We start from the raw sequence: 20,021 nt of genomic DNA, 5'->3' as shown, positions 1-20,021 counted from the left end.
GCTATGGTCACCAATGAACATTCTGTTTCTAGCCTAATAGAAATTTTCTAGTCCTGATCTTGCATGACCTTTGTTAGCACTTGACACTGTCAGTCACACTCCCATCTTGGCTTTTTATAAAGCCATTTCTCATCGCTCTCTTCCGATCTCCTCAATCTACTTTGATTGGCCCAGGGCACATTTTCTTCTCATTTTCCTACCTTTGGTCTCTTGCCTCTCCTCCATGTCTTGGCTATTACCAAGTCCTGCTGATTTTGCCTCCTAAATATTTTTCAATTTCTTACCCTTCTCTCTATTCCTCCTGTCACTTCCCTAGTTCAGGCACCCACCATCTCTTGCTTGGACTATTGCAGTAGCCTTTAAAACTATTTCCCTGCCTGTAGCTGTTTCCTCCTCAACTCTGCACACTACACAGTTGCCTCACTGATCTTTCTGAAATGCAAAATCTAACTGTGACACATCCTCAAGTAACACAGAATTGTTTATAGTTCCCAGCACACAGCATCGTTGCTCTTACCTTCCATACCTTTGCTCCTGTTAATTCCTCTGCCTGGAACCTACCCCTACTCCCCAGACACACATCTGGCTAACCTCAACCTTTGCTTTAAGACTTAGCTTGGAGGTCACTTCCTCCAGGCTGCCTTCTCTACTCTTACCTGACTTTTAGGTATACTACTTTTGTGTTTTACTAATAATACCTTGTTTATCACTATTATACATAAAATAATACACTAGTTTATATATCTGGATTTCCCACTACACTGTGAGCTCTTTGAGGGGAAGAACCATGCCTTGTTCAACTCTATAACCTCACGGTCATGGTACCTGGCCCATTATAGGAGCTCAGTAAATGTCTGTGGAAAGAATGAGCAGAAAGAAAGAGGATAAAGACATTCTAGATGTAGTGGGCTGCATTACCAAAAGCTCTGGACCCATATGTATTCCTTTTTAATTAAATTTTGTTTGAAATAACGGTAGAACATGACAGCCCTGGTTGAGTGCTCTGCCCTGGTTGAGTGCTCCAGCCTGGTCACAGAGGAAGATGGCCCAGACTGTACTGAGTGATGGCTAAAGGGGACTGAATATTGACATGAGCAATTCACAACATGGACCGCCTGTATTGGGTGGGGGTATTGGGAAAGTTATTAACAGGCATGTGGTCCGCACTGGGATAATTTTTATTAGATCAGGGAAAGCTTTGAGGGGAGTTGAGGTTTAACAGGAGGCTGGTAGAAACCATGAGTCACTGAAACACCCTATAGTCTTTCTTTCCCAGCTTCTCGCATTTCATGGCCAGCATGTTAATCATGGGTGTTGGCTCCAGCGTCCTGATTCCTGGCTGAGTGGCCTCCTCCTCATAGAAGCAAGGCTTGTATACCATTCGTGCCTTGAGGAAGTTATTGGAAAGAGGAAGCAAGAATAGATTGCTGGCAGAGTCAGAGTTGAAAAACAGATGGAGCGGGGAGTGGGAAGGGAGAGTTCGGAGAGCGCAGCAGTTCCATTTAACACTGTCATCAGTCATTCTCTAGAAGTCAAATGCCTTCCACAGCACATCGACATTCATCAGAAGGGGCCCTTGATGTGAACTCCCTCCAGCCTACAAGGCCCACGCGGCACTCACAGATGCCTCAGCACCGGCAAGGGGGACTGGGAAGACATCTAGTCATCTCTTTCCTTCCCTTCTTCAGATGGGACCACACATAAGCCATGCAGGCAGATGGCTTTACAAACTGGGACTTTCTCCTGACACTTGAGTCTCTGAGGCTCAGCTATGCCCCAGCAATCAGTTGCATTCACTGAAATAGAATCACACTCTCCCCACAAACTCCTGGTTGGCTAAATACTAACTTTGGTGTCACCCGCAGATTGCCCGCAAATATTTTGCCCACAAAATGATAGTCACAAATGCAAATGAATAATGTTCTTTGTCTCTTGAACTACAAAGGGGAATGGCACCCTGGAAGAGAGCACCTGTGAAGAGATGTGAATCTCTTCCTTTGGTTCCGTCTGGCTAATAACCACTTCTTGGATTCAGGTACACTCGTGTCCTAGCCCTTAAAACACTCACATATCTCCACGAACCACTGTGGAAATCTGCAACTAAAATACAGAGGGAAAGCTCCTTTTGAACAAAAAGTGAGGGAAGGCTGGAATAAAAAGGCAGAGGCCACAAAAGCCATGGAGGCAGGTGCAGAGAATCCACTTGCACAGAGGACTGACTAGTGCCATGAGATCCCAGCAAAAGACAATGTATTTGCTCTTTGTCATTGGTCAACAGATCTTGACTGAGGAGCTTCCATGAGCTGGGCACTATGATGGTGCTGAAGCTCTGTGCCACACTGGCTCATCAGGAGCACTGGACAAGAACATGGATTCTTGGAACCATATGGCTTTCAAGCAGTTTCTGTTTCAGAACTATATTCACCTATAGCCATGCAAGTGTATCAAATAGTCCCATCTCCAGGGACTTATTGTAAATAGCAACTTTATGTGCCCAGATATAAACTGACCTACATGATCTTCCCAGAAAATTCAAAGTGATTCATCATGTTGAAATGGTATGTTTGTCATTTCTTCTTGTATTCACCAAGGCATCTGGTGACTAGACCTAGCAGATTCTGGAGAGAATAATGGGAGAAAAGTAGGCAAAAGGGACTCAAACTAGAAGAGGGATGGGAGAGGTATTTGATAAATTTTGCAATTTATCCAAACATGAGCTATGGGAGGTTGCTTATAATCCATCAAAATATGAGCTCAAGTGCCTCATTTTTCATTTGCTGTCTCATTCCATTATCATTAAAAACACCATAGAGAAGGCCCATTGTCCCCACTTTACAGTTAAAGAAACAGAAATTCAGAGAACTTAAGTTGTTCATGTTTTCATACCTAACGTGAATTCTAGATCAATTTGATTCCAAAGCTAATGCTCTGTATAAATATAAAGCTGACCTTTATGAGTGTTTACTATGAGCAAAGTCAGCATGCTAAATGTTTTAACTCAATCCTTACAGTTACCCTGTGAAATGGGCACTACTCTTACCTCCATTTTCCTGACACGGAAACCAAGGCACAGAGGAGTTAGGTAACTTGCCCAAGGTTCCACGGCTGACAAGTGGAAGTACCCAGATCTAAACTGATGCCAGTCCCCTCCTGTCTGCTCCACACCACCTCTCCCAGTCACTCGGCATCCACTCATGCTGCAGGAGGGTGATTACAGAACTCAGCCTGGCATCCTAATGACTGAACACATTCCTGGGAACCTCTAGAGGGACACAGGGCAGAGGTGAGGGGGTCTACATGTGAGCTACAGCTCAGCTTATAAAATCCCCTTCTGTCCTTCAGAACATGACATTGCATGTTTGAATCAATGATTTGTTGGCTTAATCTTGGCCCAGTTTCCAGACAACAGTGAGCTGAAGTCTTAACAATTCTGACCTGCTTTGTTGCAGACTCATGGGGCTACCATTTGCCTCTGTTCTGATCATGGTTTCTGGAAATCCCTCTGGAGTTTCTCTCTCTCAAAAATAGATCTAATTTGATCAGAGAGAGGCTTCCTCCACAGCATCTCTCTGAAACACTATCTAAATTCCCACATTCAGGTTTCCAGCCTTGGCTCTCTCCAGAGAAACCAGAGAACCAGGATAACCACGCTGGATCCCATGAGAAGAAAGAGAGAGGGAAGCATCCCCGGGGCCCCCTCCACTCCCATCACTCACCCCCACTCTTGCTAAGATGTCTCACACTTCCATTCCCACCGTGCCAGACAGCAAACTTCCTGTTTTCCAAGGATTCTGGGAGTCAATGCCACTGGCCTCTTTTCCATTCTTGAAAGGGAACCCTGATTTTCACAGCCTGGTGGTGTATTTATGTTCCTTTGAAGCCCCATTGTGAGCTCGTGTTTTTCAAGATAAAGGTATTTAATTTCCTTGGAGTTCACCGACCACCTTTTTGTCTAGCAATTGTTCTGCAAAGACTTCAGTAATCCAATCTCCTTGAATTGGGATGCCGGCATCTGTGAGTGGCTAGCGATATTTTCCTTTTATAGCAGCTAAGTGAGAAAATAAATAAATAAGTGTTTTTTGAAAAGAAAAGGCAGAAGAAAATGAAACAGCTTGGAATGGAGCCTGTTCCTTTTTGTAATCTCCAGTTTTCCATAAGATCTGCCGTTTCATTTTTTTAGCGAGGTAGGGAGGTGGACAGCCACCCAGCTATGGGCAGGGAGAGTCAGAGGGGGCGAGGAAGCAAAGGGGTAATGTTGTGGCTCTTACCAGAGGCAAGCAAGACCTGGCAGAAAGACTTGGGATTGGTGGCATCATCACAATGTTAGGATTCTTCTCTGGAATTTGGCAGTAATGTTTGAGCTGTAATATTGGATTAGAAGTGGGGTAAGCACCAGTTCCTTTTCTTTGAAATTTCTCGCATTTTAATAGGATAACAAAGTAGAAAAGGATTATGTTAGGCACTGGCGCGTCGTCTGGTACATTCTAATTAAAACTGCAGCCACTCTCAGTTTCAGAGGTCTCCGAAAAACAGACCCACTAATAGTTCCTTTCACCTCTATCCCTCTCTGCCCATTCCATATTTCTCTCCTTCCTTTAGGCACATGTGAAAGCCAACTGATTCAAATTCTAAAAAAGAAAGATCACCTAGGAGCTGCTTGGGAAAGCAGGTGAAAACTACTGCCCTCTGTTCAGTCTGAGACACAGGAAAAAAATGTTCCTGGGTCTTGATTCCTGGTGAACACTTAGACTTAAAGACCGGGTGTGGTGGCTCACGCCTGTAATCCTGGCACTTTGGGGGGCCAAGGTGGGGCAGATCACTTGAGGTCAGGAGTTCAAGACCAGCCTGGCCAACATGGTGATATCCCATCTCTACTAAAAATACAAAAATACAAAAATACAAAAATTAGCTGGGCGTGCCTGTAATCTCAGCTACTCAGGAAGCTGAGGCAGGAGAATCGCTTGAACCCAGGAGGTGGAGGTTGTAGTGAGTCAAGATCGTGCCATTGCACTCCAGCCTGGGTGACAGGATGAGAATCTGTCTCAGAAAAAAAAAAAAATGATTTAAGGGAAGAGATTTTTGGGTCATGTTGGTCGTGTTTTTCCAAATCCCTTAACAACGAATTATATACCATAGTAAGTTTGACAGCTAATTTACCAGAGAGAGACCAAGCAATGGCACCTCCCGTTTCGGGCTAGTGCTTCTTACTTGGCTTGGAAGAGGTCAGGTGCAGTTTCGCTTGGCCAAGAAGCCTCTTAGCCTCTCTGAGTAATGTTTGCTTGGGCTCCAGCCATGGCACAAATGGGGCCACCACATTGAACTGGCACTAGCAGCTATGGCTGGGACAGTAGTAGCTGAAGTCCTGGCTTTCAGAGTGATTTGCATAGCATCTCCCAGACAGCCCCACTCTGAAACATTGCCCCTTATTAATACAGCTCACCCTCTTGTTCCAAAGGATGACCGTGGAGAGACAAGTTAACACTGGCTGGTTGTTAGCACCCAGAAATCTTCGGATGCATTTGGGACCTGGACAGGATGACTTCCACTGTTTATTTTCCCTTTCATCTGTTCAGTTCTCTTCTTCATGCCAGGGAACATTTGGTCCTAAAGTGCAGTGGAGAGAGGCCTCCTGTTCACTTCTTTCCATCTTTCCTGGAAGCCTGATCTCCCTTTCTGCCTCCCCTCTCCCTCCATCCTGAACTCTACTGTCAGCGCCATCTTCCAAAAACTGTGGAACCATCTAGACCTCTGTGGATGCGGAACTGTTTCCAAGGCCAACAACTGCAACAATTATAACTTTATATTTCTATTCCACCTCCAACTTCCATTTCCACCACATGGCCAAAAACATAGAGAATTTTCAGTCATTTCATGTTTAAATTCACTTAAATCCAGTGTCTTCTCCATTCCCTCTTCTTCCCGGGATGTATTTCAGGTTTGCGGTTGTGTCGTTGTATTGGGGTGGGGGTAGGTGTCTGGTCTTATGCTGTAGTCCACTTAGATTTCCAATATCTTTGTCTGGAGTTAAGGAAAACTCAGGCCTTTCACTGGGCCCTCTGCCTTGGGTCCCTATGTGCCGCCTCTTATGTCACCCACTTCACTAAGGCATGGCACATATTTCTGGGGTTTGCCAAACTCCAGAAATATGCGTCATGCCACAGTACAAGCCCATTACACAGCCAAACTCTCCAGATGCTAATTCTTCTCTGCTCCACATGTACCACCCACAGCCCCTGCACAAGTAAAAATCTCTTTAGAACTCTTGGAATAGCCAGCTAATTCTGGGAGTGATATCTGCCTCTCTCCGGCTCCCAGGAGGGCAGGGACCAACCACATTTTAACATGTCCTTTTCTGCTCAGAAGCTCCTGTCCTGGCCAGGGCATCCTTTTATCTGATTTGCAGACTTGGTGGCCTGGTTCTTCTATTTCTTTCTCTTTTTTTTTTTCACTCTAACTTCCAGCATTAACTTTTTGCCCAGATCCTATTAGGAATTAACCTTCTGTATTCCAAAATACTTCTCTAGCAAATCAAAAACCTCGCTCTCCAAGGACATTATCTCTGCTGTGAGCTTTAAGAACTTATTTTGGAACTTAAAGCCAATAATTTGACTTGATTTCTCCCAAGGCAATAACTATCCCCTGGGACCATGAATGCCGCCAAGAGCTCAGAATTCCGTCCCACCACACCAGCTTTCCGTGTGCCACATCTCACCCCAGAACCTTTGACAGCTACTGGCAATTCTCCCAAACCCAGTTCAGGGCACTGTTGGTGTGCCAAGGAGTCTGGCAAAGCTGTGGCATGATGATGGGGCGTCTTCCTGGGACACTGATTTTACTTAGGGCTTGGGTGGGAAAAAACATTCTTACATTAAATAAATATGCCTGTATTACAGAGTAAGATGCAAAATTCACATGTATTTTTAGGACAGAACAGAAGACTTCCAGGAAATTCCAAACAAGTAGGCTGCTTTAGACAATGTCCTAGATCCCAACAGCTCCCATTTAGTCTCCTCTGCTTTTGGTTCCTCCTGTGAAAAAGCGTGAGACAGATTGGTTGCAGTCCAAGTACCTTTACCCGGTTTTCAACAATCTCTTAAGTCCAACCTCATCCTACCTATTCAAACCAAGTTCTCAGTGTAACACCTGTGCCTCACAACAGTCCTAAAGCAGCGATTCCTAAGGGATGCTTCCAGGTCCAGGCCATGTGCCCTTAAAGCCTTCCCTGACCATTCCACAGAATTCATCACTTCCTCTTCCGGGCTTCCAGACATTCTCTTTATACCGCTATTAAAACTCTCCCACACTGCAACCATTACAGCAACTATCTATGCCTCTCTCTAGCTTCTAAGCCTCTTAAGGTCAAGGCCAGGTTGTATTCCTTTTGGTAATTTCAGAGCCTCGCACAGTGCCTGGTACACAGTAGTTTACCATGCTGTTTGTTGGCAGCAATAAGAACTACATGAATACTTTCCATTGCAACACTTGGGGTGCTGGGCACCCGTTTGAAAGGAAACAATCATAAGATAAGGCTTTCCAGACTTTTCCTCCTCCAAAGTCAGGAGGACTTTGAGATGCTAGCTCATTCACTTGTTCATTTATCTATTCATTTGCTGTTCATTTTTTCATCAAATACTGATGGCAGGTGATGTTCTGGGCATTGGGACACAAAAAATAATACGACACAGTCCCTGTCCTTGAGTTGCTTATTGTCTATAGGGGGGAAAAATGTCAACAGACAGAAAATATATGTCTTAAGTGTTGATTTTTGAAGAGCCCTTCAGCCTTAGGGAGAATGGATGGATGGGCACATTCACAGCTTGAGGACACTACTCAAACCTCTCATTGTGCCTTAATTGCTCGTTCAGGCCTAGATTTTGGAATAAAATTCGTTGCCATAAACTTTGTGCCAGGCACTTTGCTGAATGCTTAACATGATTTATCTTATTCAACCTTCACAACAGCCCTGGGAAGTGGCCATGCTATTATTACCTCTATTTTCCAGAGAAGGAAACTGAGGCTCAAAGATGTTTCAGAGTGTCTACTATCACAAGGACATCTATGGAGTGGAGTCCATTTGACCCAATGTCCATTCAAAACCTATCAAAACTGCCTCAGGGAAGAGAACTACCCTAGTGACTGTCAGTAGAACAAACACATATGCAGGAGGGTAAACATTTAATGAGCTCCATTCTTAAGAGATAGGTGGGGAGGGATGAAAAGAAAGGGTCCTTGGACTTTGGGCAAGATCTGGAATGGGAGAGATGGTCTAACTCAAGGTCTGTGAGTGGAGACTGCAAGTCACCGAGATCGTGGATCCCCTTCCCAGAGCTTGCCAATGGGGCTGCCCTCTGCTCCTCCACAGGAAGGAGCAGGAGATGCAAATCAATACACATGACTAAGTACACAAAGCAGGAGGTCCTGGGGCTGCATTTAGGGTTCAGGGAGGGTTCAGGGAACTGGAAAGATGCGATCAACTCAGTAGCGAGTCTAAAGGGGAAACAAAGCTCAAGAGATCAAATGGAATAGGGTTGAAAAATGAAAGGAAAGCAGGAAATCCCGGACTAGTAAGGAGGAGGAGAGAAGAGAGACTTGGAGCTGACCAGAGCTTGCGGCCTGGACCTGATGGGTCAACGACAGGATCCTTTGGAGGGTCCCTGCACTGCCCCTGGCCACTCCTGTGTGGCTCCAGCCTCCCTCTTCTCCAGCACCTCTGCACCACCGCACGCCTTCCGTCAGCTGTTCAGAGGAAAAACTGAGTGTGAGCGGACAGCTCCTGGTGAGAGGGCTATTTGGGAAAGTAACTCCAAGCACAGTCTCATGAGTCATGTTAGCATGACCCAGGAAAACACAACAATTGGTAGCTTCTGACAGCTAGCAGCAGTTTTCATCACACATCCCACAAACACTGAGTAACTACTATGTGCCTGGCTCTGTTGGGGAGGCTAGGACCACAGAAGCAAATGAGACTGGGTTTGGGTCTAAGGTGCCAGCAACTGAGTAGAGGAGACCAAGATTGCCGCATAGTGCATTGAGTGCTCTGTCCAAAGTCACAGAAGGCCCTCAACCCACTGTGGTGAGGGGAGAAGGAGATCAAGGGTTTCTAGGAAGAAAGATACCTAGACATTTCTTCTATTTCACTTATCAATCAGAGGAAGGATAAGCAGAAGGTCCTTCTGCTCTAGGCCCCAGGTTCACCTCTCCATTTTCACTTTAGAAAGCTCCAGAGCACAATACCACTGCTGTTTCCCTGCAGATGGAGGAGAGACGGCGCTCTTTCCCGCCATCCTTTAGCTCATTGTTGTCATAGAGCAACATTAACATATGCTGACAATCATCCAACTTTATTTTAGCTATTCCAGGTCCAGCCACATGTTTCCAATCCATGTGTCTTCTTTTGTGGGAGAGAGTGGAGGAGCATTTTGCTACCCACACCTTCCCTAGTACAAACCCATTACACAACCCAACTCCCCAAATGCGGATTCTTCTCTGTTTCACATGGACCATCCAGTGCCCCTGCACACAGCCCTGCCCACTGTGCTGACTTCTGCCCCACATCCATCTTCAAGGTGCGTATCTGCCTGCAATGCCCTCCTCCCACGGTGTCGACCTATTCAGGTCCTGGGCATCTTCAAAATCTAGTTCATTCTATCCAATCCACAAAAGTGCCTTGACACTTTTTTCTGCATCTCCCCCATTTTCTTTTACTCTGAACAAGCAGAAGTAATCTCCGCACTTCACCCCCCAGTATTGAACTGTAATTTGGCAAGTGTCAAGAATTGTTTGCTAACCACTTCAAGTAAGTGAATTTTGTTTCCAGAAGTCACTTTAAGATGCTTGCTGGTAAGCCTGTAGAGCTTTCTTATTCCCAGGAGTGTGAAGTGATGTGCTGGGACACCTCACTGTCACTCAACATATCCCTGTTAATGGAATGGCTGGCTGACCCTTGAAAGTAACTTCTCTGAAGGCAGCTGATGGAATCAGACTGCCCTGAAGTTCTGAGAGCAGCAGAGCACGGTGCTAGGGTGCAGATCAGTCACAGCTACAATACACTGGGCGCAGGGATGAGCCAAGCTCTGTGCTTTTTCACTCTCCCTTCACAGCAGCCCTACAGTGTGTTACTTACTGAACTCATTTTACAGATAAAGGAATGAGGGCTCAGTGCTGTTAACTATTGTGCTGAAACTCACAGACTTGCAATTGGTAGACACGAGACTGAAATGAGGTCTGCCCATGCCCTGTGTCCATTCATGTCCACTGCTTTCCCCATGGTCAGCTCTGGCCTTTGGGGAGTGAAGAGCCAAGAAGTGTGTGGCCTCACTCAGTTCTCTGAGGGTAGCATTTCCTTTAAATTATAAAAAATACTTGCTCCATATATCCATATTCTTGAGACCTCTTCTTGCAAGATAGAGATCCACGTATAGACGCTGAGAATCACATAGTTATTCATTCACTGTCTCATCAGGGACAATCATTCATGCTGAGCAGAAAAGACAAGCACATGATATCCTTCATTCTACTCCTCAGCTGTCTTCCTCGGGCAGAGCGTGGACAGGTAAATCTGTTGCATATTTTAACAAGGCTGCAGTAGATGGAGTAGTAGATATGGTACGTGACCATATGATTTATTGTCTAAACCAGGACACTTTGAGAATGAACGCTTTCTAGAAATAATTTATAGGCATTAACTGATCTACAATAGAAACAAGACTATACCATCCTGGGCAAACTAGGGTAAGTGTTCCCCTACAGAAAATCCTGGGTGCTCAGGGACCCTCAACACGTCTTAGCCATACATCTCAGTAAGTGACTGCTTTCTATTCAGCCTAATTTAACATTTGCTCATTCATTCGATAAAATATCCACATGTCCGGCTCTTTGGGCAGCCCTGTGATGACCAAGCCTGCCCTCATGAAACTTACATTCTAGTAGAGGAAGTGGAAAGTAAACAAATACATAAGAAATATAATATCAGGTAGCGATGAGGTCTGAGAAGTGAAATAAGGTGGGGTTAAGGTGATGGAGAGAAATGTGTAGGGTGGCAGTGAAGAGCTCTTCGAGGGAAGGCCAGGAGGAGGGAGCAGGTGCACAGGCCCTGGGGTGGAAGGGCCAGATGGGAAGCTTGGGGACCACAGAGAAGAGAGGAAGGCTGAGGGGGAACAGATCACATAGGGCGCTTAATTTTATTCCCAGTGGGACGGGAAACCACTGGGAGGTTTGTGCGGGGGAATGCTGCCATCGAGTTTGCGTTTTTAAAAAGGATCACTCTGGCTAGTAGTGGAGAATATACTGTAGAGACGCAAGAATGGGAAACTGAAACCAGGTGACTGTGACTGCACAGGTGTGAGGTGATGAGCCAGGGTAGACGCCACGGTGCTAGGGGTTAGAGGCAGCTGGGTTCAAGAAACATCGTGGAGGCAGAGCCTCTAGGACTTGGGAGCCGGGTGGAAACTGGGTACCTGCGATACGCAAGACCCTGGGACAGACCTGATTCCCCGCCAGCCCAGTTTATACCTAGGTTCCTTCCAAGGCTGTTCTCAATGGGTCCTAGAAGTCATTATGTGTACCTGGAATTTGAACGCGAGAAACAAGCTACTTTGGTCCTCTAGGGCAGAAGGAGGATGGCCCTGAACGTCCTTACCTTTAGCTCTGTGATCTTCCTCCTTGGGGCACTTCCCTCCTTCCCACCATTTGCGCTTCAAGATCTCCAGGCGGTTGTTCTCCTGCAGCTGGAGAATGGCCAGATCAAACTCGTCCCGGAAAACCGAGCCTGCAGGGGTCACAGGAGAGCCCAGGACACAGGTTGTGAATGCCCTGTTAGGTGTCACTCTGCTCCCCTTCCCGGCACACCTCCTGGCCACCCTGCCTGCTTTCACCTCGAGAGGGGACAGACAGACGCAGCGGGTGGGGCAAGCCCATGGGGCCACTGCTGTCTACTCCATTAGGGCTCCCCCGGGAGAGTGGGGCATTCTGATTTCACGCAGGGTTCTCAGGCTTTCCTGCTTCCCTTCTCTCCATGCTGACTGGCACGTCCAGCCCATGGCCAAACACCCCAAGATGGGTCAAGAAACGGCTTTCCAGGTAGTTGTGCCATCCACCTCCCCAGCCGGGCACCTTCTAAATTAAAAAGATGGTCTATCCAAGTTCAACAACCTGCCCACCGACACACAGGACGCTGGCTGCAAAGCATCCCATCCACCTCCAGGAGGCCAAAGTTTGTGTTTCTGTGACACAAACCTCTTAGTCAGGTGTGTCCAATTTCTACTTTATTTAAATTAATTTCTCACAGCCAGGCACGGTGGCTCATGCCTGTAATCCCAGCACTTTGGGAGGCCAAGATGGGCGGATCACTTGAGGTCAGAAATTCAAGACCAGCCTGGCCAATATGGTGAAACCCCATCTCTACTAAAAATACAAGAATTAGCTGGGTGTGATGGTGCACACCTGTAGCCCCAGCTACTCAGGAGGCTGAGACAGAATTGCTCGAACCTGGGAGACGGAGGTGCAGTGAGCCGAGATCGCACCACTGCACTCCAACCTGGGCAACAGAATGTGAGACTCCGTTTCAAAAATAAATAAATGAATTAATTTCTTAGGCACTTGTAACTCTCACTACATTATACCTGACAACTGTTTATCCAGAGAAGTCACCAATCAATGAGAGAAGAGGCACCCTAGAGTGTGAGAATCAGGTCACCAGGTGTCCCCCACCCTCAGCGCTGCCTGCTGAGCACATGAGAACCCACTGGCCTGTCCATCACCCTGTTTCTCCCACTCCTCCTTCCCTCCTCAAAAGAAGGCTTTTTTCTGTTCAGTACCATTCTTTTTAAATTTTTCTAATGCAATTTTGTCAAGGAGCTTTGGTGTTAGAATTTAGGTTTAATCACAAAAACAGGCTTAAATGAAACCATGGAAAGCTCAATGTCCCGGCACAGGCTGAGGCCTGAGATTATTAAGAAAAAGCTACCAAGAGGCTGGAAAACAACTAAGCTGCCCAGTTTCCTTGCCCAAACTCTATGAAGGCTGGATGTGGACGGATGCCCCAGAGGAGAAAGGCTACCGTGAAGGATCAGGCAGAAGCTTGGAACAAACAGATGAGTGATTTTCAAATTTTCACGTTCATTGCAATCACCTGGGGATTTCGCTGAACTGCAGAATCTGATTCAGTAGGCCTGGGGTGGGGCCTGAGAGTCTGCATTTCCAACAAGCCCCAAGGTGATGTCCATGCTGTTGGGCCATAGACCACACTTTCAGAGACAAGGAACTAGAACATCTCCCAGATCTCTTCCAACTGTGACAGCCCACGGCTCCACAGTAGAACCTTCCCTACTATAGACACATCTATGCTTGGACGCCCAAACCCCAAGCCTGCAGCACTGGATGTGTGCATGTGATTTGGGCAAACACCAGCAGAGCTTCATGTAGAGTAAGTACTTATTACACATCTTACACATTGTTGGACCTGAACCCCAAGCCTGCAGCACTGAATGTGTGCCAGTGATATGGGCAAACACCAGCAGAACTTCAAGTACGGTAAGTACTTATTACACATCTGCAGTGAACGGACACATGAACGAGTTGTCTAACGGATGCTGTTAGGTGGTGAGACTAATGAACATTCCAGGTTTAGAGAGAACGGTCTAGGCCAGCAAGGCATTTCAAGCAGTTTCAAGCATGTTCAACCCAACCTCATAACACAACAGGGGCCACATGAAAGCCCTATTCTGCTTACTCCTTGGTTACCTACTTAGCTCCTAAGCTACCTGATTAATTTTCCATCTTGTTCCTTATTCTGTCTCTCTTAATTTTCCTGGGTCCAACCACATTGCTTATTCCATAGTTAGGCTCTTACATTCCACTTAAGAATGATATACATGCTTGTACCTCCTGTGCATACTCCCAGCTGGACCTACATCCCGACTCATCAATGAACTGTGTAATGTTCTTTCCAGCCTCATGTGGGAAGCTGGGCTAGCTCAGAGTAGACCTTCCCACCTATCCTGTCCTTTCTAGCTGATAGGACCCATTGGCAACGTGGTCTGGTAAATGAATTACTGGACTGGAGACAAGCATCCTAGGCTCACACCCAGCTTCTCTACCTATTCTGTGACCGTGGACAAGTAATCTGTCTGCTCCGAATCTGAGCTCTGTCCTCCATAGGATGGGAATAACCACATCTATCTTGCAGGGAGGACTATGAAGTGAGATAACACGTGAAAACAGTGTCATGTCAGATGTAGAGCAAACCCATTTCCTTCCATTTTCCTTGGTTACTGATGAAAATGTCTAGAGTTGTGGTCTATCTTACCCCAACTCTCCATAGTTTTGTTCCATGAAAACTTTGGAAGCGTTTGAAATTTAGGTCAAATTTGTTAAATTGCTAGAGAGTATCATCAAGGTGTGCCTTAAGTTCATTTTGCAGTTCACGCGACCATCTTGAAACAAAATGTCAGTGAGTATATCTCTCAAAGGTGTCCATAATCTGTATTGTTAGTGGACACCAATGAAATATAATAGCATATAGAGGGTGTGCAGGTTTATGAGTACCCAGAGTGAAGCCTCCAGTTCACAGTTCACAGAACTCCTAGTGCCACAATTTACAGAGTTCAGGGATGAACCATATTATTACCTATGTTCATTTTCTTTGTTTCTGATCAGAATTTAAGTAATTTGCTTTTGTCAAGTAGTGGTGGCTCATGCCTGTAATCCCAGCACTTTGGGAGGCCTAGGGGGGCAGATCACCTGAGGTCAGCAGTTCAAGACCAGCCTGGCCAACATGGTGAAACCCCATCTCTACTAAAAGTACAAAAATTAGCTGGGTGTGGTAGTGCACGTCTGTAGTCCCAGCTACTTGGGAGGCTGAGGTACGAGAATCACTTGAACTGGGAGGCAGAGGTTGCAGTGAGCCTAGATACTGCCACTGCACTCCAGCCTGGGCTACAGAGTGAGGCTCCATCTCAAAAATAAATAAATAAATAAATAAATAAAACATAGGAAACCATGGAAGAGATGAGAAGGACACTAATCTACCCCAAGGCAGGCTCAGTGTGAGACACTGAGGTAAGGCACCTAACTAGATTATCAGGTTTAATCCTCCCAACCCCATAAGGTAGGTATTAGAAACCTAATTTTATGAATTAGATAACTGAGGCTAAAGAATGCATCTAAGGTACCACAGCCAGTAACCAGAACACATCCTGGGGTCTGCCTGACTCCGAGCCCGTGCTCTTTACGCTCCACAGGTGTGAGTGAATCCTGCAATTTACAGAGTTTTGAGCTAAGGTAAAGATCAACAGCAGGGATGTGTACTGTAACTACAAAGATGAGCATACCATATACCAATTTTCTCCCAGAGTCTGATGGCCTCGATTCCTGCTTCTTCCCCTGTTGCCTTGTACAAGAACACCCTCATATAAGCACAACCCTCTACAGCATGGGCTCTCTATGGTGTGTGCGTGGAGGGGGAAAGGTGCATGTCAGAAGCGGCTGGAGGAACATTCAGATCCCCTTCACAATCACCACAGCAGCTAAACATGTTCTCTCCTCATCTTCTTGGGGAGGTTCTGTTAGTAGGGGAAGGCCCAAAGTCCAAAGTGTGAATGTCCTTTTAAAAAGCACAGCTAGGATACCTTTCTGGAAGCCAAACGTCTCTATCCTCCTATTAATACAACAAGATGAGGTGACACTCAGTCAGCAGGCTGAACACCAGAGCCTTAATGCCCCTTCTCAATGACCCACACCGACCTACCATAGATGGATCAGTGAAATCCACAAATAATTTGAAAGCCATTCTATCTAATCATGGCCGTCTCCTTTAGAAGTAAACTTTTCACTGGTGATGCTAACAAATAGCAAAATTAACTGATTTGAATTTTACCATCTCATCCTTCTTTCCACTGCTAGTAGAGATAGCAATCAACAGAGAAATGGCCAAGGGGAAGCAAGCAAGAAGAGGAACAAAAGGCCTAAATACACACCAAAGACATTAACATGCCCTTTAATAATTACTATTAGCCCTTTAAATTAGTCAATTAATCAATCAGTAACTAATCAACTAGCTCTTTAATAATCAAGGATTGAGCACTGGTCATTGATTAAAGGAAATATGTGTGTTTGCTTTAAAAAAAAAAAAAAACTTTAGAATGCCCACCTAAAGTCACTGTTAAACTGGTTCTAACAACAGGGGGTACTGGATTCAATGCTGCATTCAGTGGTTTGAACTACCCTGACCCTGTCTGGACAAAGCTACCCCAAGAGGCTGTTCCTCTCCCGCATACCGACTGGCATGCCAATCCCATAGCCCTTGGTGTCCAGCAGGCCCCCAATCTGAGTGAGGTTGCAGTTTCGCTGCCGATAGTACTCGTTCATGGTGGATTCCAGGAGGAAGGCATAGTTGGAATTCAACACCCTGGCGATTCCCTCCTCTGTGCTCTTCACGAACACGCTGGGCTGCTTGGAATACATGTAATTCCACATGCGTTGGTAGGTCTGGTAGCGGGAATTCTGGGAAAAGAACAAAAGGAAGCAGGATTGGGAAAAGAGGAAGGAAACGTTGGTTTAAAAAGAGAGGGAATCAAAGTGCACCTTAAGATGCTGGCCCTTCTGCTTCTCCACCTGCTGATCACAGTCAAGAACCTTTTCCCTTTCTGTCTCTCAACACAAGATGTTCACTGTCACTGTGTAATGGCAGAGGAGGGAGTTGTGCCTTTGATACCTTTTATAGAAAGATGAGGAAGCAACAGGGCACTAAGGTCCTGATTTGGTAATTGGTTTTGCCTCATCTACCCTCGAGAGCTCTTCTACTGCCAACCTCCATTTTCCGGTACAACTGAAATTCTGGTTGGGTACCTTCATTGTCCCTCAATTTGGGGCAGTGAACTTAGGTTCATTTAGGACTATACAGAGATACCCTTTGAAGAAGCAGTTTCACTATTTTCTATCCACCCTAAACCAATTGATCAATCACATATCCAATGCTGGCTGCTGTTTTACAAATAACAACAAGTCAGAGAACTCTGGGGGTCTATCCAAACCCTGTGTTTGCATGATGACTTCACTATTCTCTGTGCCAGTAGGCACTGAGACTTGCCTGGAAAACAGAAAGCTGAAGGCATTGGACTTGTTTCATGCGAAAATGAACTTCTTGGATATTAGGTTGGTTAGACACCTTTTAACCCCAGGGGAAACCTGCTTTCCAAGAGAGCTTGAGGCATATGAAAACCACTATTCCATCTGGTCTGACTGTCAGTCTTGGCAATCAATCAGTTTGCTTGACAGCGAACACATCGCTGTGGCACGGCTTTCTCCTGAGCCTTGCAAGGGAAACTCAAAGAAGCCAACAGGGTCCCTATCTGATACCTATCAGGTCTGGAATCAATGAAGCCAGTTCGTCTTAAGCTGGTGTTCCTCAAACTTCAGTCATTCGTGTATGAATCTTGCTCTGTCTAAATACTACCTATACGATTTAAATCACTTTAAAAATGTAAATGTATGCGTTAACCCCATTCTATGCAGTAATATAAATAAAACTACAGGTTTGATTCACTGCATGTATATACTTTTTTTCTAATGGCCATTAATATAAACATGAAACTATGGCAACTAAAAAATAGTTCCACCACATTAGACCTAAAATCATCTCAAGTACCACCACTCTGGCACCGGCTGATATTAAAGCAAAGTTCTTTTGGGACCTCATTCCAGGTGTATTTTGTGGAGCAGCAGATAAATAAGCCCCGTGTGGACCTCCAAACTATATGTTCAAAAGAGATAATGAGATGAGGAGAGATGTTTTTATCTCCAGCAGACAAACATCTCAACTTTATTCTGCCCAATTCCCGATGCTGGTGAGCAACCAAACGGGGTTTACTTGGAAGAAGGTCATGCTGGAGCCTCCGTGAATTGTGCCATATTCAATGGCGGTCTGGTCAGCCAGGTCATCCACTGACTCAATGGGCACATCCATGCGCTGCACGGTCAGGAAGGCTGCCAGGTTGGCCGTGTAGGATGAGATGATGATCAGCGTGAATGCCCACCTATGTAGGAAAAGACGAGGAAGTCATCATTGCCCGGGCACTCCCTGGAGTCTTGGCCCCTGACCCCAGTCCTGCTGTGACATAGGAGAGACCAGGCATCTTTCTTCTGAAAGAGCTTTCAGCTTAGTGGGGGAAGAAAAAGGAGGCAGGGCATATGATGTCAACAGAAATGAATCGCGTTTGTGAGCACTGCCTGGAAGAAGACAGTTGATTTGTTTTTCTTATTTCCTAAAGGAGATGATTATTGGGTTATTATTCAAAAGAGGTGTAGTCCATGCACATGAGACAGTTTTGGAGACTGTGAGAAATGACCTAGTGAATGAGCTGCGGGTGCCAGCTCCAAGTGCTCTGTTCAGAGCTAGAGCCTCGCCTCCTCGTGCTGAAGCCAACCTTCAAATGTGCATCGCCAGGCAGTGAGCAGCTACCACGAGCTACATCCACTCTCTCACTTAATCCCTACAGCTCAGGGACAAAATTCTTATCCCAATTTTACAGGTGAGGAAATTGAGGCTCAGAGAAGTGAAGCAACCTGCCAAGTAACACATTGATACATTCTTTGTTTTTTTTTTGAGATGGAGTCTCGCTCTGTTGCCAAGCTGGAGTGCAGTGGCGCGATCTCGGCTCACTGCAACCTCCACCTCGTGGATTCAAGCGATTCTCCTGCCTCAGCCTCCTGAGTAGCTGAAACTATAGGCATGCGCCACCATGCCCAGCAAATTTTTGTATTTTTAGTAGAGACGGGGTTTCACTGTGTTGGCCAGCATGGTCTCCATCTCTTGACCTTGTGATCCACCCGCCTTGGCCTCCCAAAGTGCTGGGATTACAGGTGTGAGCCACCATGCCTGGCCGATAAATTCTTTTTTTTTGGAGACAGGGTCTTGCTCTGTCATCCAGGCTGGAATGCAGTGGCTTAATCAGGGCTCAATGCAACCTAGAACTCCCAGGCTCAAGTGGTCTCCCTGCCTCAGCCTCCCAAAGTACTGGGATTATAGGCATGAGCCCCTGTGCCAGCTGATAAATTTGTATTTTAAAACCAGTTCTGTAAATTGTAACAACAGAAAATCTTTAATAAAGACTACCTGGTGAAAAGCACTTTTGAACTGCTGAAAGGCTGGAATTAGAAAATACTCTTACAATGGTCATGCTATTTCAAATTAGAATATTGTTTTACTGAGTAGACAGAACTCATTTAAAATTAGAATAATTTTGCAGCTCAGGCAGCATATATGCTAAGTCCATTAAAAACTATGTGTTCATTTTAGTAGGTTAAACAAGCGTTCTCCCATCTGGTCAACAGTATGGATCTACATCCCAATCCCAAGGGGCTCAAAGATAGATCTAAGCACAGTTTGGGATGGAGAATCACAAATTCTGAATCAGTGGAGCCTGAGTTCATGAGGCTTTATCCATTATAGAGACGATGAATGCATAGTGATTAACACACAGAACTCGGCAACTTGCCGCTGCTGGGTAGATTTTCAAGAGCAGCGGGTCCCATTGCCCCTTTTGCCATTGTGAACAAGAACTCTTGCTGGCTGTGTTCTTGTTCCCCAGGAGTGAAGCAACAGGGGCATCCTCTGACTCAATGGGCATGTCTACATGGCAGACCACCGGCGAGTGAACTGGGTTTTGGTTCTGGCTGTGTTCCACTGTGAGACCGTGGGGAAAACCACTCGCCTTCTCTGAGCTCATTTACTTGTCTAATAAATATATGGGGATAATCATGCCTGCTCTGCCTATCGCTGGAGAGTTGTGAGATAAAATGAAGTAATATGTCATGAGTGATCAGCAATCTTTAAAGGACTAGAGGGATGTGAGATATAGAGAAATGTATAGAGAGACCATCAGACTGAATATGGGATGAAAATCACCTGGCTGCCTCCTTCTGCCTGCCCTATCTGTGACCTGTAAGTAGCAGGTATCCCTCCATGCCCAAGGTCTGCTTTCCCTGCTCCTGCCTCAGCTCTTCTGCCCTATTGGAAGGTGCTC

General features: G+C 45.8%; 1 protein-coding gene across 11 annotated transcripts in view; it reads right to left on the bottom strand.

The window, feature by feature from the left end:
- GRIK4 (glutamate ionotropic receptor kainate type subunit 4) overlaps nt 1–20,021 on the bottom strand; it is a 476,655-nt gene that overhangs the window by 9,921 nt on the left and 446,713 nt on the right. For all 11 annotated transcript variants that reach the window (XM_054440160.2, XM_054440159.2, XM_063671507.1 and 8 more), the window contains 3 exons: nt 17,867–18,032; nt 16,275–16,500; nt 11,639–11,767 (listed from right to left, as the gene is read on the bottom strand). In XM_054440160.2, coding sequence (XP_054296135.1) covers nt 11,639–11,767; nt 16,275–16,500; nt 17,867–18,032 — 521 coding nt within the window. The remainder of the gene's footprint in view (nt 1–11,638; nt 11,768–16,274; nt 16,501–17,866; nt 18,033–20,021) is intronic.

Source organism: Pongo pygmaeus, chromosome 9, assembly GCF_028885625.2.
Source record: "Pongo pygmaeus isolate AG05252 chromosome 9, NHGRI_mPonPyg2-v2.0_pri, whole genome shotgun sequence".
Lineage (NCBI taxonomy): Eukaryota > Metazoa > Chordata > Mammalia > Primates > Hominidae > Pongo > Pongo pygmaeus.
Note: the sequence above shows the minus strand (reverse complement) of the source record. Positions and strands in the feature narration are given on the sequence as shown.